Genomic DNA, 16,787 nt, shown 5'->3' with positions numbered 1-16,787 from the left:
CGTACGCACAATGGCCAGTTAGAGGCCAACCACGCATGGTAAATGTTCAGTTATAATTGCACACAGAGTAAATTGTCTTGAAGGATTAGCAAGTGTTTCTTAGCAGACCTATTTACAGATTAAAAATTTTAGTTTCTGCTGAGTTTTGTTTACTTACATTATTTTTACATAATTTATATTTATATATTAATATTATAGTAAGGCCTAAATCTATCATATATAATATATGTATGCTCTCATATACTGTATGTATATGTTCAAACCGGATGTTTGCGTAATTGTTGCATAATCGAAAAACTAGTAAAACCTTTGATGATGGGTAGAATACAGGTAGTCCATGCACTTCTAACAAACATATGTTCTGTTAGACACCAAAAGATATTTATCTCACTCTTCTCCTATCAGCATCCGTAACTGATGTATTCTGATCGGTCCATTGACAGAATATGTAGTATATTTATAAATTAATCGTTGCATTGTTTTATTTCGATTCTTTGAAACGAAGGTATAGAAATGGATCTTTGGTACGCATCTTTCTTTTTTTGTTTAGCCTCCGGAACCACCGTAAGGTATTACTTCAGGGGATGATATGTACGAATGTAAATGAAGCAAATTAATTTAAATGAAAAGGGGAAGTTTCGTGCAGTCTTGTATAGTCTCAGGTTGACCATTCCTGAGATGTGTGGTTAATTGAAACCCAACCACCAAAGAACACCGTTATCTGCTATCTAATATTCAACTCCGTATAAAGGTAGACTTTACTAGGATTTGAACTTTAGAATTCTCGACTTCGAAATCAGCTGATTTGTGATATTTGGTAAGTAGTGGTAATATAGTAGTAAGAAGAAGTAAAATATTTTTATTTTCAATAATCCAACATTTCGATCCCAGTTGTTTCATGGACCCATCTATACCTATAATGCGAGGGGAGGGTTGTTGGTCAACTACAGTATAGCGGCTCCTACTGAAACTAATACCCCTATCCGATCTAACCTATTGATTTTATCGGAAATTGTCTTTCTTCGTATGAAAATCGTTTTCCGCTAAAATTTTTAAATGTTTATAAACTAATCGTTTAATACCAATAACACTGCTCTACAAAATTTAATTTTTTGTTTGTTAAATGAGAGTGAATGGCTGATTATTATAGTATTTTTTATGCTGATTTCATATATGTTAATAGATTTTTTCTATCGGACACAGTTTTTTGTAACTAAAATTTCTTTTGAAACAAAAAATATATGATTAACGTAATATGACAATATATTACATGCATTTTGTACTCACCTAAAATCTATTTCTATTGGACTTTCTGCTGTAATTTTCTGTAGGTAGATCCCTCTTTAGATTCCAGCAGTAATCAGCTAACATTTTTGGGTTTCATTTTCCCTGGTATCGTGTTTCCATTGTAGATGTTTCCTGGTGAAAGCGTTCTCCATGTTCATCATTGATACCGCTGAAATTGCTAAGGAAAAAATCCAAATGTGAATGTAAGAAATGGATTTTGAGTGAAATGATACACCCAAGTTTTTTTGTGGTTTTGAAGGAGTTCACTCTCAAGTTCTCTGTAGTTACTGGCCTTACGGTTTTCAAAGAAGTTGTTTACCACATTTTTAAATGGTTTCCATGCAGCAACCTCCAAGTCATTCAAACATTCTTCATACGCCGGATGACTCATTAGTTTTCTTATTTGTGGTCTAACAAATATACCTTCCTTTATTTTAGCATCGCTTATATTAGGGAATTTGTTTTTCAGAGACTGAAACCCTGCACCATTACGTTCCATTGCTTTAACGAAATTGTTGAATAAACCTAGCTTAATGTGTAGTGGTGGAAGATAGACTTTTTCTGGTTTTACAAATGCCTGAATAACAACATTCTTCTCTCCTATTGTCAGTACCTCTCTCTTTGGCCACTGCTTTTTTATGTAATGGTTTTTCCTATCCCTGCTGTCCCTCTCGCACAAAAAGCAACAGAACTTAGTGTATCCAAGTTGCAATCCAAGTAAAAGCGCTATTACTTCCAGATCTCCACAAATATGCCATAAATGTTTCTCATTCTGAATCCTTCTCGATAAACGTATCATATTTTCATAAGACTCCTTCATGTGAACAGCATATGCTAATGGTATTTATGGGTATTTATTTTCAATGTGAAGTAGACCAGCTTTCAAACCAAGCTTTGACGAGTCAATAAAAAGTCGCCATTCGTCAGGATGGTGCATATGTCCCAAAGCTTCACGTAAAGAGTCCACATCATTACAGTATACTAAGTTTTTACTGAGAGAAGAAATGTTCAAATTCTGACTATCTGTAACAGAAAGCAGTTATTTTAGTGTTGGGTTGTAAAAAATGCCACTTTTCAGTCTTGATGCCAGTATTTCTGCTTGATTCTTTGATAAATTTAGATCACGAACCAGATAATTTAATTCTGACTGATTAATTAATTATATGGGGTTCAGTATATCTATTTTCTAAAACGTTTGGATCTCTTTCTTCATCGCCTGATATGTTAGCACAAGATTCGACATTTTCATCTTCATCTAAGTTCCATGTATCTGGTGTTACTAGAATTGGAAGCTCTTGGCTATGTGGCACTATCCGCATGACAGTGGGAATATTTGTGAACATATTTACCTTCACAAAATGTTATGCTTATGGAGTTCATGTATGATACTACCTGACAGTAAGAATAGTAGTTACAAAAAAGCTAAGCCTGATAGAAGAATTCTAATTTCATATTTGAAATCGGCATGAAAAATACTATAGGAATCAGTTATTGAATCTCATTTGACAAAATCATTGTTGATCAGTGTAATCGTTTATAATTATATGGTATAAATTTTTTAATTAATAAACTTCTTCCTAGGATAGTCGTTTTCCGTTACAATTTTTATCCGTTTAGGTTGGTTATAGATAGATACCTCCGCCCGTGACCAGATACACGGACTGAACTGTCGGTGTATACCCCAAACCAGGAAGAACAGGAATAGATCCAGTAAGGGCGTCACCGAGATTTTCAATCGATATCTGCAACAATAGAAACGAAACTACTGTCCATTAATTCTCGTAAATTATGTTACCTTCTAATCTCCTTTCTAATTAGTTATTACGCCTACTTGTTGATCTGAAGTGTTCGCTAACAAACATCAGTTAAACTATATGCCTGTAAATAATTTCCGTTGCTTCAGAAATACACAATCACGTCAAATTTTGAATCGGTATCAAAAATTTTAAAGAAAATATTAATTTAATTAAGTGGTTTTCAATTTTTCCATCAAAAGACGGATATGAATATAATTTTTGAGTAAATATCTGATAAATTATAAACTAAAACTTAACATTTTTTCTTTTGTTTTATTTAATCCGTAAATTATACTGAAAATCTATCGTGGGTTATTCATCTTTATAAAACATTAATATTACATAAATCACGTAGAACGAGCTACATTAAACGTTAATTAAAATAAAATAATGTTATACTATATAAAAATGAAAAAAAAAAGTATTTAAATTATTTTTCTTTAAATAATCATCATTAGAAATAGAGGAAGAGTAAACAGACTATACAAACAAAATAAAATATTAATAATCACATATCCAGAGAAGTAACAAAAATTTACCAGTGTTTGTAAAAAGTAAAATAGCACACTATGCAATGAGCCTATAATGATAGCCACTGATGCACGAGTGGAAAGTAAGTTTTGATACGAGACTTGGAAAACGACGTAAATTTCGCAAAAGGGAATTAATAGCCATTGTTGAGAGTTACATACCGTATTTCCTCTACGGCTGAGAAAATATTGGAACTATTGATTTAAACCAATGATAGAATACATTTACGAAATATTTTGTTAGATTTTTCAAAAAATACATTAAACAATACATTTCTGTGGCAATAGGTTATTAGTCACAAGTTCTGCTTTTTCTTTATTATCGATCGGTGTTAAAGACATTTCTTTCTCAAATCTGACATAATTAACAAAACGATAAACAATGTAATATCGAAACTTAGTTACCTATCGGCGAACTTTAAAATTAACCTCTGCTTGTTAACAACTAAATCGAATTAATATCAAAGTAAAAAAAAAAATAGCTGATACATTTAACAAAACCCGCCTCTAATCGGTCAACGATTGAAAAGAGTAGGCTTTTGATCGATTGAACACCTGTATTATAATGAAATATGTTTCATAATGACCCTCGTTATGATACAGGTTCCAGCCGCTTCATTCAAAGGTTATAACACAGCCGTAGAAAAATACGTTTTACATACCGTTTATCTGTAGATTATAATATTAATACAGTTTAATAGGACTTATTTTGACATGCAGGTTCAGTTAATTTGATCATAAAGGACTTTTCAAGGTAAAAACTGCAGAGGAAGACAAAAATTTGCATAATATGTCAGATAATTAAGATTGTAGTAAATACATCGAAGTTATAAGATTAGCACATAATAACTATTGTATTATACGTCTGTTATAGGTATACTTTATAGTACTGTAGATTAGTTATAACGGTCAAATTACTGATAAATAGAATAAAATTAAAAAAAAGATCGAAAACTAAGTAATAGTCGATTTCATTATGAGCAGTCCAAGCAGAAACCAAACGGTTTGCTTAAAAAATAAGTTATACTACCAAAAGTCTTTACCTGGATTGTCTACCACATTCTGCCGATTTTGTACAAATTTCCCAATTTTGTTAACAGATTATCAATTTCTTTGTTTTCTACTTGAATCACTCATAGCGTTTTTTTTTTTTTTTTTTTTTTTTTTTTTTTATTTATTAATGTAGGTAAAATGTATTTGCATTCCTTAATAAATATACACTTTTGAGGTGTTTAAATATATCCTTTATACTTTTGTTTTTATTAATTATTTTAACTACTGATGATATTTTAATAATAGAACTGCGTATATCGTTCTCTATATTTAATTTTTCTAAACATTTCGACAATTTAACCCTACGTTGCATGTATGTAATACTACACGCACGCTGTACTGATCTGTTTAAGGTTACGTGCCATATATCATTATAATTTTTGCGCTTTATTGACCGGCGCTAGTGAAGCCAGATGACCAAATATTTCATTAAAATTAGTTCATATTTATTCATATAACGCATGACTTTTATTCGTTCGTCGATTCGAACATACAAAAAATTAAAGGATAGCTCTTATGCCAATTAACGGAACTGAAACTGTTTTTGTGTAAAGGTTTTACGAATTTTAATTCTATACTTTTAATGAGTTCGATCTTAGTTATTAAATAAAATAATGGAGGTTTTTCTTTAACAGTAATGCTCTAATTGTTCGATTAATTGTCTCATTTTATTAAAGTTAAAAAATATATTAATTATTATTTATGTGATATAGACAAAATTTAGTATTAAAAATATATAAATATATATATATATATATATATATATATATATATATATATAAATATAAAATATATAAATGAGCCATCTTATTAGAATATTAAAACAGAGCTCATCGTTCGCCAAATGTTTTGTAATTATTCAAGCATCTTCAGTCTTCATTTTTAGTAAGTGAACTTATACAGAAAACATTCAGTCCACAAAAATGTAATATTTCAATCGGTAACACCATTTTTTATAGAAAATTTTATTCAATATTATTTAGAAAGTATTCATTAAAAATAAACCATTATAATACTGTTTTTACTTACTTTAGATACTAATTAAATGTTTAATATATAGATTTTCATACGTTATTGAAAAATTAAAGATGAATATCTCAGTTTGAAGTTCATGTGAGTCAGATTCTTTCTTTATAACTTCATCTATCTTAAAAGGTAGTTTTGATTTTAATTATTTTAAGGCGACAACAATAATAGTTAATGTAAAAAATTATAAATAAACAAAACGAAAAACCTTTCGTGTGGTGTGTTTATAAATAAGTTTTATATTTCCACTCTACTCACTTTAGATTTAATCCACCCAATGATCAATAACGCATCAATGAATGTTGGATATTCTAATTTTCTTAAATTTCTTGGATTCATTCGCTCTCTTCAGTGATCGTCAACAATAACGTAATCATTATAAATATTAGAATTGGACCAGCTTTCAGAGAAAATATTTATGTACATAATTGATGTGCGATATTAAACGAAAAACAAATACTTCTCTGTTAAAAAAAAAAAAATATTATCTATTAATTTTTATTTAAATTAAATATTTTTTTATGATATATATTACAGGAAGCTATGACAGGGATAGGGTAGAACAAATAAAATCAATCACTAGCAATGCAGCTGCTGGATCGATCGCAGATCTTCGGCAAGCAAGGAATCAGTTCAACAGGTAAGTTGATGTATCATATTAAATCAATTATGTGCTTTTTATGCGATCGTATCTATAAATTAATTTTTTTTAAATAATAAGCAGTTACATCATCATTCATTATTTATACTTGAAAGAGTTTCACGCATAAAATGCATTATGTATTTGACACTGCCATGTGATTTATACATTTAACTCGTAACACAAAGAGCATTATTTTTTATTAAATTTTTATTTGTTGCGGACAGTAGCAGATGTTTCAAGCAGAAAGCATTAATTCTGTCGTTACAGTTGTTATAATAACTTGTAACCGTTAGTCTGTTTATAACAGTAGTTATATTTAGTTTGCCTTCCAAAACCATTACGTTGGTTTTAAAATATTTTATAAATCAGTTGTTCAACATTTGCGTTTTACGTGTATTAAATAAAGAAACTCCTAAATTAAAAGAGAAATCCTGAAATTTATTTTCTAAAAACTTTTAAATTCTAGTAAAAAGATTTTTTTTTCCTTAAAATACTTATTCTTTCTGTGTATAGTAAATCAAGAGAGTAGTAATAAAGTCGTTTAAGAGCTCACTTATCTAATAATCAAATTCATGTCTCAAGCTTTTCATAATCAAAACACTGCTTTTACTTTTCTTGAAGAGCATGATTTTTTGTTTTTTTTTTTACTTGAATTGTGTCAAGTTGTATACTTTACAAGAAAAGTAGTACAACTTATTAATTTCCTGCACTTTTTTTCAATTAGCTTTATTTATGTTGCTTTAGATATAACATAAGCTACTTAGAATGGATTTGAGTAGTTTACCGCTAGGAAGAAGATAACTGATGAAAAATTCTTCTAAAATTTGGGGTTTCACTTACTTATACAACAAGGTACATATAAAACAATAAAAAAAGACTAGTGAACTGTAATTTTTTTTTTTTTTTAGATTATAGAAAATTGAAATTCGTTCAATAGAATTCTGAGATCGCTAATATTATCAAGAATAGAGTGTCTTGTTTTTAAAACAGATAAAAAATTGACCATAAAAAATATTGTTTTAAAGACAAACTAAATATATTTTTAATTTGATATCTACATAATTTATCATTTCAAAATTTAACAATTTTTTTTATTTTCTTATCTCTTATGACATTTTTTCTATAAATTACTTACATAATTATAAAGAAAATATGTGTATCACGTTTTCATCATACTTCACCTACTAGAGCCGTTCGGAAAATTTTCGGCCTGACAAAGAACACAAGATTTTTTTAGAAAATTTTTTTATTTTTCATCATACCTTGCAATTCGATACATTTGGACCAACTACATTATAACTTTTTAATACCCTGAGTATAATACGATTTGTCCAACTCTGCAAAATAAGAAGCGGTAGTCTCAACTTCGACCTCACCCATTTGAATTGAATCCTCATCCAACGAGCCCTCTCTTCAGGTTTGGAAGAAGAAGTAATCGTTGGGAGCCAAATCCGGAATACGGAGCATGGGGAAGGACTTCGAAGCGTATTTCATGGAGTGTTGCAGCAACAACCCGAGACGTGTGTTCAGGTGCGTTATTGTGGTGAAAGAGCCCCTTATTTTTGGCTAGATGTGGACATTTACTGAGAATAGGACCCTTTAATCGGTCCAGTTGTGAAGCGTAAAACTCCTCGGTGATGGTCCTGCCTTTTTCCTGGACGTCTATGAGCCCCGCAACACGAGAATACCAAAACACCGTAACCATGACTGACTTTTCCTACAGATAGAACCGCGTTTTCACTTTCTTTGACGCCTTTCCCTTGTTCCCACCTACTGTTTGGCCTCTGGAGCGTAATAATGAATCCATGTTTCATCTGCTGCTGTAAAACGTCGAAGAAACTCAGCGGAATCACATTTAAATAAGTCTATACATCCTCGAGAATTGTTCAGTCGAATGCGTTTTTTAATCGACTGTTACAAACGCGACACCCATCGAGCAGAAAGTTTTTTCATACCCCAAAACACAGGGTAAAATGTACTAGAGACGATCTATCGAGATGTTTGCAACGTCAAAAAGTTCGCGTATTTTCAGTCGGCGATCATCTAATACAGCATTGTGGATTTTTGTGACGATTTTGTCGGTCGTAGCGGTTTTCGGGCGTCCCGACCGTTCATCATGTATGACCACGTTTAAATTCAGCATTCCGCTTTTTACCATCGAAAACGAGGGGGAAGAATCTTTTAAAATGGAATCTGTATCATTTTGTACGACCGTCGGGGTTAAACCTTTTAAAACGAACTACTTTATAACAGCTCGAACTTCAATTTTATGAATTTTTCAGATCAAAACTAGTTTTCTTTACTCTATTACCAAAATCAAGCAACTTAAAATCAAGAGTATGAAACTTGGTACATTATCTTAATGATCATTCTTGACAAATATCTGTGTCAAGCTGAGAACTTCCGAACAACCCTCGTAACAAACATCTAAAAGTAATTTTAAATTCACCCAGTCTTTACAGTTTTATTATATCAATTAGTCCTGATTAACAAGAATTTAAAAGAGAAAGAGATCGATTTAAAAAATTATCAGTATAATACAAATTCAAAGATATTACTGTTAAAGTGCATAAAAAATATGTTTGTATTACGTAATTAAATTTTTATGAAAGTTTTAATTTTAGTATACGTAATACAAAATGCATAAAATAATTAAAAATATGTTAAGTTGATTGCATTACACTTCATTTTAAGTTGAAAAGAATAAAAACTTTAGCAAAAAATTCACCTTAAGTCAAGATTAATTCATACCTGCCAGTGGGAATACCGAATATTTTGTCACTAGATGCGACACTGCTGTTTTAGCTAAATTTTGAAGGATCCTTGTTGTTTGTGATGCAACAAAAGAAAAATGATTTAAATTATGTTTATTTATTTGCATTTATATTTATTTTGAGATGCTCAAGTGCGTCTACTTATCTTCCTTTTTTGTTTACGTTTAAGATTTTTATGTTTGATAATGTGAAATTTTTATAAATAAACGAAAAAGAGTGAAAACTAAAACACAACCGAATAACTCAAAAAATTCAATTACTCAAAATATACAACAAATATGCGTACAAAAATATTTATTTATTTATTCATTTAGTAACAATAGGGTGAAACCCAACAACAGTTACTATAATTGATGATTATCAATTCTAAATGAATAAACACAATTTTTTAATACATCACACATAACAAAGATCCTTTAAAACTTTATTCAAACACCACCATCACACCCGATGGCTTAGCATTCGCTGTTTCCCAGTAGCACTTTCTGAAGAAGCTTGATTTAGAGTGGAAGCTAAATTAGATTAAGATAGCTTTTACATCTTTCACTTAAAATAACATGTACTGCAGTCCATTAAAAAAAAATTGTATTTTGTAAATATATGTCATGAATAAACATTTAAACAAAGAAAAATATAAAAAAATGCGTTCTGTATTCTTCGTGTACGAACAAGTTATATTTCAAATAGGTATGTTATTAAATACAAATAAAGATCCACTAAATGTTTATTGAAATAAAATCATTAGAAAGAAAATGCTCAAAAATATTATAGAAACTGAAAGTAGGTACACATTTCGTAACGTCTATATTATAATTGTTATTTCATACTCTACAATAATTTTTTTCACTGTACTGTATTTATGGCCCGATTTGGCTCACATTCAAAATATGTGTTACATGGAAAGAAATACCTTTGCAAAAATGGATCCGTTAGATGGCGCTGGGGTTGAAATATTTAGAAAAATTGCATTTATGATCCGATTTGGCTCATATTCAGAATATATATTAGTTACGTGAAAATAAAAACTTTTGCAAAAACTATACTCGCTACGTAGCGTAATGTCGAGATATTTACGAAACAAACAAATATACCGACTTTCTTCCTCTATATATATATATATATATATATATATATATATATAAGGCAATTTTTGTTTGTGATTTGCTGTAGACTAAAATACTACTGGACCGATTTACGCGCGGGTTTTTGCAAAATGATTTGCATTGTCCGGAGAAGGTTTAAAGCTATTGAAATCCTGGATTGAACCAGTCGAAAAAAAGATGGGGTATTTGAACTGACTACTGTGTTTAGAGAGTAGTTTGAATTAAATCCGATAGGTAGTGCTATTTTGACAATTGGATTTATTTACATTGTGATTTATTAAGTGAAAGGTTAAATTTTGTCGTTCCGTAAAGTTCCGTATTGATTGTGATGATTTTGCTTCCATATCAAACTTAGATACTTAGAAACTTAGATCAAACTATAAGATAAATATATATATATATATATATATATATATATATATATATATATATATATATATATATACTCAAATCTGGCAAAAACAAAGCATTGCCAGGTCTGCTAGTATGCTTATATAATTAAACTGCTTAATAGAACAAACCTGAAATAGAAAAAGCTTTTGTCTAGAGAACGTTAATATTATCTATGTGCTTAAGAATCATTATCAATGTGAATATAAAATTTTATAAGATCAAGCTATTTGTAACTTATTTTCTTCATCAATTTCATTGATGAAATCAGTAACATAAAAAGTGTTTTTGTACATCTGATCTCTTCCCATACGAGTAGTTATCATTGAACTGCTATGAACAAGATTAAGGCTAGAAATTTAACATTTGGCATCTTTATACTGCATGAAGTCAGCAGTGTTGGAACATTACAAACGATATAACAGATAATAGATTATAGATAATAGACTGAACAAGGCTTTGATTATGAGGTTATGATGATAAGTTCTTAAGTTTAAAATATTAAATAGTACAGTCAATTAGTATTTTCTATTTGAAAATCCTTAACTACCGATTGATGTTTTTTCCATATGTTAGGGGTGATGAGGGAAGCTTAACTCCAGATTTGTAACATCCCCCTCCAATAGATTTTTGAAAAACTCAAAAGGTTTTTGAAATGCGTTTTTCTCTGATTCTATGCATTTTAGAGAAAAGTTTTTCAGACAAAAAATGTAGAGGACATTTTCCTCTACAATTAATGTATTTTAAGTTATGCCATATAATTTGAAATTGAAATACTAGGTGGCGCTGAAGTTGTAAAAAACGTGTTTTTCGGTTTTTTCACCGGAAAAAAATTGTTTTTCGTCTGTATTGCATTTGGAAAAGTTGTTAATCTCAAAAAAAACAGACAACTTTTATTTAAACGATTTTCTTGTACGACTTACCGTTTTGGAGCTGTAGCTTGTGAAAGTGTGAAAATGTTATTATTAAGATTATTGACCTGTGAATTGGGCACGTGTTCGAAACCGGTCTAGTCGCTGAACAATGCCGGTCTCCCCGGCTACAGTAACAATAGGACCGCTGCGTTGCCATTGTACCGCTATAACTCTGGAATGCTAAGTCGTTCAAGAAAATTGTTTAAATAAAAGTTGTCTGTTTTTTGAAATTAACAACTTTTCCAAATGCAATACAGACGAAAAACAATGTTTTCCGTTAGAAAAACAATTTTTTTCCGGTGAAAAAACCGAAAAACACGTTTTTTTACAATTTCAGAGCCACCTAGTATTTCAATTTCAAATTATACGGCATAACTTCAAAAAGATTAATTGTAGAGAAGAATGTCCTCTACATTTTTTGTTTGAAAAACTTCTCTAAAATGCATACATTCAGAGAAAAACGCATTTCAAAAACTTTTTGAGTTTTTCAAAAATCTACGGGAGGGGGGATGTTACAAATCTGGAGTTAAGCTTCCCTCATCAGCCCTAACGCATGGACAAAAGATCAATCGGTAGGTAAGAATTTTCAAATACAGCCTATTTTGATGACAAATTGCCTGTTACTATTAACAACACTAAAAAACAGCTTATCATCAAACTGATAAAAGTATACTTTAAATCGTACATTACTTCTTATATTATCATTTTATTTTGGTACATTTAGCTAAGTTCAAGTCTCACAGGAAATCTGGTATGATTTTATTTAGTCACTTTCTGTTGATAATAGAATCTCTTTTTTTAAGCAATAATGTATAGTAAATATAAATCTCTTATATTGTAGTATGACTAGGCCAAAGTATGTTTTTAATTAGAACCCAGCAAAAAATGGTGGCTGAGAGAGAGAGAACACGTAGCATTAAAGTTTATCTAGTACAGTTAGCCCTCACAGCCTGTGTTAATCCTCTATAATAAGGTATTTTTCATCTCATGTATTACACCAAAACTGAAGATAAATATCTTTTTTTATCATAGCTTTCAATTATAAGTTACTTTTATGTGTCCTGTTTTATTAATTTATAAGATCTGATATGGTATCGGAAAATTTAATGTCAGTATAAGAGAATTTTGAAGCATTAATAATTTTGACTCCAGAACATAAAATCACTCAACAAAACACAATAATGTTACAGAATCAAAAATATTACACTATAACTATAGAATTCCTCTTCATATAGCCATATATTACCTAAGAAACAAAGATACTTACATCAAGGCCATTTGTGTGATTTTTTAAGTACTCTTTTATTAACGCAAAAAACTACTCAAATTCAAATTAGTAGAACTTTTTCTTCTAAACTTTTTAAGAGGTCAAAAAAAAAGAAAACATTCCCTATTTAGGAAATGAATTGTTTAGTATTTAGTAATATTAAGTTATCATATTTTGACATGCTGTTCATCAATAATACAATGATTTAAAAAGAGTAAAAAAATAGTTTTACAAACTGGTTTGTAAAAACTAATAAGAAGATAGACAAAACTGTTGTTGTTAAAGAGCAACACAGTCTTAGTTCAAAAAAATTATGGTTCTTATAAAAAGTTAAATCTCTTAAACAGTTTACTGGAAAATGCTAAGGTTTAAAGTATAAAGATTAAACCACCTTCATTTGTACTGGTTACTGTTTAAATACTCGTCTACAGAAGTTTTAAAATTTATGTTAAACCTTTGTTTATTAATTATCCAGAATTTTTAATCAGCCTGATCTGTGTATACAAATGTGTGTGTGCAACACACACACACACACACACACACACACACACACACACACACACACACACACACACACACACACACACACACACACACTATTGCTTATAGTGGATAGAATAAGAAATTATAAAATCATACAACATTGGAAATTTTGATTCAATATATGTAGTATGTGTCATGTAATCTTCAAAAATGAAGGGAATAATTAAAAAATATGTCAGTTATACTTCTTTTTTTAAGCAAACACACAACTGAAACTAATTTTTAGTAATTATTATTCATTCATAAAGAAAAGTCAGTATTTCAAAAAATAATAAATTGACATTACAATAAAAAATTATTTATGAAATACTAAATAAATAAAAATCATAGTGGTTAATTATAATTATAAACATACAAATGGTATAAGAATATACAAAATATTTTATTATGTGCAGTTAAATAACTAAAATATCTATCCCTGTGCAAGTTAATGAAATCAACAATAAATATAAAAATCGATCTTCTTATAAATTAAATTAAAGAAAACTAGTAGCCATATTTAAATGTGATTTATATCTACATCATAATATTATAATTATTATTGGAAATTATGCATGCAATTTTATTATTTCACATTTCTACTATGATTTGTAATATGATATTGCTGTGGATGACTATTTCTTTTTAGAATGACAAGAATTTATAACCCTTACTTTACTTCAGTAATTTATAACTGATCTCATACCTAGCCACTATTTATACATAATCTCATGAATTCAGGAAAAGAACAAACTTCATAGCATTCAAGATTCTTAAAACCACAGTTTATTGAATTATTTCAACAGTTTTAAGAATTAAGTTAGGTAAACTTTACCTCGTTTTCATTTTATAATTTATAATTTTAATCTTATATTCCACATATCAGGTTATTCTATTACCATGACAATAAAATCTTGCTCTTAAGTAACCACCACCATTCAGTGTTCTGCCCTATTGCAGGTCCATTGCAGTATGCTTATTTACATTTCTTGTATTTCTCTGTAAACTTTTGAATTTCCTATATCTCATTTTTCATTTTTATACCATTATTTCAGTAATTGATTTTCTTGCAACAATATGTCCAAGCTAGTTGGGTTTCCTGTTTATAAATATTCTGAATGAACTTCTCTTCACATACACTTTATTCATTACTTCATTTTCCCCCTTTTTATCCATTGGAGTTTCTTCAATTTATTTTATACCTGCATTTTAAATACAAACAGTCTTTCTTTCTTTACTTTTCTTTAGATTAACAGTCGGAGCCTAGTCTTAGATGATGTGAATTTTATCATTAATAAAAGCAGTATTCACAGAATTATTAATATTGAACTAGCCAGGGGCTCTGCCCCCTGGACCCTCAACATGTTTGAATCCTCATGTTTGTGAGAATATTAAGTATTTTACAGAATATTTTAAGAAAAGAAATACTAGTACATAGAGGTTGTTTTTCTGAACATTTTGGTGTTTTTACATTTAAAATAGGCTTAAGGAGTGAGTAGATATATTCGTAGAATTTAATAATTTTTAATAGAAGTAACGCAAGCCATATTGATATAACAGGGCTTCTTCGTTTAGTCTTGTGTGTGTATTCATGTGAGGCTGTAACTTGCCAGTCCAGCTGCTACTACTGGCGTAGAGTGGACCGCATGATGCACCAGCCCAATGTGCGCCAACGACCCTCTCTCACTAAACAAAGAATCCTTTTTTTTTACTGCTAAATATTAACTAATAATCCGTTTCTTTTATTAATAATATTAAATAAATAAAATTAATAAATAAAAATACACATATATAAAATATAAATAAAAATAATATATGCTTAGAAATTAAATTAAATAATCTGTAAATTAATTGACAACAGACTGCTTCTAGCAGGAGAGAGTCGGCTGAGAGAAAGTCACCATGTGCAGCTGCCCAGCACACTGTCAATGATCCGCTCCGCACCAATAGCAGCTAAATTAAAAATTTGAGCACATATGACAAACAAACAAACCCATGCACCATCCTTTTCTTATAAGAAAGATATAAAATAGAAGTAAACTAGCAAGTAAATAAAGTACAATGAGTTTCAATTAAAATGGGAGAGTACTGTGGCAACAGACTTTTTAGTCGGGTCTTTTAAACCTGCTATTCACTGAAAACAATTTTTATAGAAAAGTAATTTGTTATAGTAAAGTAATTTATTTTTAGTTTTCATTTAACAAAAAATTATAAATCGTGGGTGCCACTGCAGAAGAGCAGTGTTCTTAAGACAACAGCACACCAGGAATTATTCTGGTATACCTATTCCAGCCCTGAACAAGAAATAATTTTCCTCAGTGTAGAAATAAAATAAAAGTATTCTTATATTACAGCCGACAATAAATTAGATACATAACTGTACCAATTCTGAGAAGTAAAAATGTATTTCATTTGCAAGTTATTGGAGGTTTATGTCCTAAAACATCTGGTCGCAATACTGTCATATTGCACTAAAAATTAAACATCTAACATTTAAATAGCCATTCACTATTATTAAAAACACAACTAGTTCACCACTGTTTCCTAGTTTGTCATTTGTTCATTCTTTTATCACTTATTATGACAAGCAGTTCTGTTGTATACTACCATGCCAACACAATGTTCTAACTCAGGAGCAGTTTAGTTTTAACCTCTTTTTTTATATAAATATGTATAATATTAAACTATATAAAGTATTAAAATTGAATTAGATTAACTAAATAAAAAAATAAATAAAATATAACAATAAAAAAAATAAAATTAAAAAAAACATGCTGTGAACTACTGCAACACAGCTAATAATACATTGGATGTTTAGTGTCGCAGACAGGAAACCACTATTACAGGACGGACATTATTATGGATCACATTCACAACCGTTTTCAGATAATAGATTAACTTCAAAATTTGGGCACAGAAGCAGGTAAAGCCTAATCTATAGGTCTGTGTTATTCTCATGTGTGTCTATTTGTCAACAGTTTTTTTTTATTAGAATTAAAATAAGTAGCAGGTGTAAATAACTTTTAATCAAAGATAATTTTAAGCATTTTGATTTAAATTAAATTGCTTTAAATAACGTATTGCATTAAAATAGGATTATAAAGTGTTAGTAAAAATTTAAATTATGATTTTTTTCTTAAGTGTGTTCAACACAATTTTTTTATTTTGCAAGTATGTTCTGCATTTATCTATTGATGGATTGTTTGCTTTTGTGTTTATGTTAGCTTTTTACGATAGATGAATGATCAATTTATGTTATATATTTCTGTGATTTAGTTCATTACTACTTAGTGTATGCAAATGAAAAATATATCAGTATTATTAAACAGTAGGATTATTTTTGCTGTTAGCTGTTATTATTTATGTTTATTTTTTATTTATTTCATTTTTTATGATTTTTCTTGCTTATAGTATTTCATTTATTATTGTTGTAAATACAAACTACATAAAATATATATATTTTTTTATGTCAGTTCCTTATT

The 16,787-nt window shown here is 29.4% G+C and overlaps 1 protein-coding gene across 1 annotated transcript in view; it reads left to right on the top strand.

Annotated features, from left to right (window-relative positions):
- Window positions 1-16,787, top strand: part of LOC142322658 (uncharacterized) — a 440,476-nt gene that overhangs the window by 297,994 nt on the left and 125,695 nt on the right. Inside the window, exon 7 of the mRNA XM_075361734.1 lies at window positions 6,230-6,332. Within this exon, the coding sequence (XP_075217849.1) occupies window positions 6,230-6,332 (103 nt within the window). The remainder of the gene's footprint in view (window positions 1-6,229; window positions 6,333-16,787) is intronic.

This window comes from Lycorma delicatula, chromosome 4 (genome assembly GCF_047948215.1).
Source record: "Lycorma delicatula isolate Av1 chromosome 4, ASM4794821v1, whole genome shotgun sequence".
Lineage (NCBI taxonomy): Eukaryota > Metazoa > Arthropoda > Insecta > Hemiptera > Fulgoridae > Lycorma > Lycorma delicatula.
Note: the sequence above shows the minus strand (reverse complement) of the source record. Positions and strands in the feature narration are given on the sequence as shown.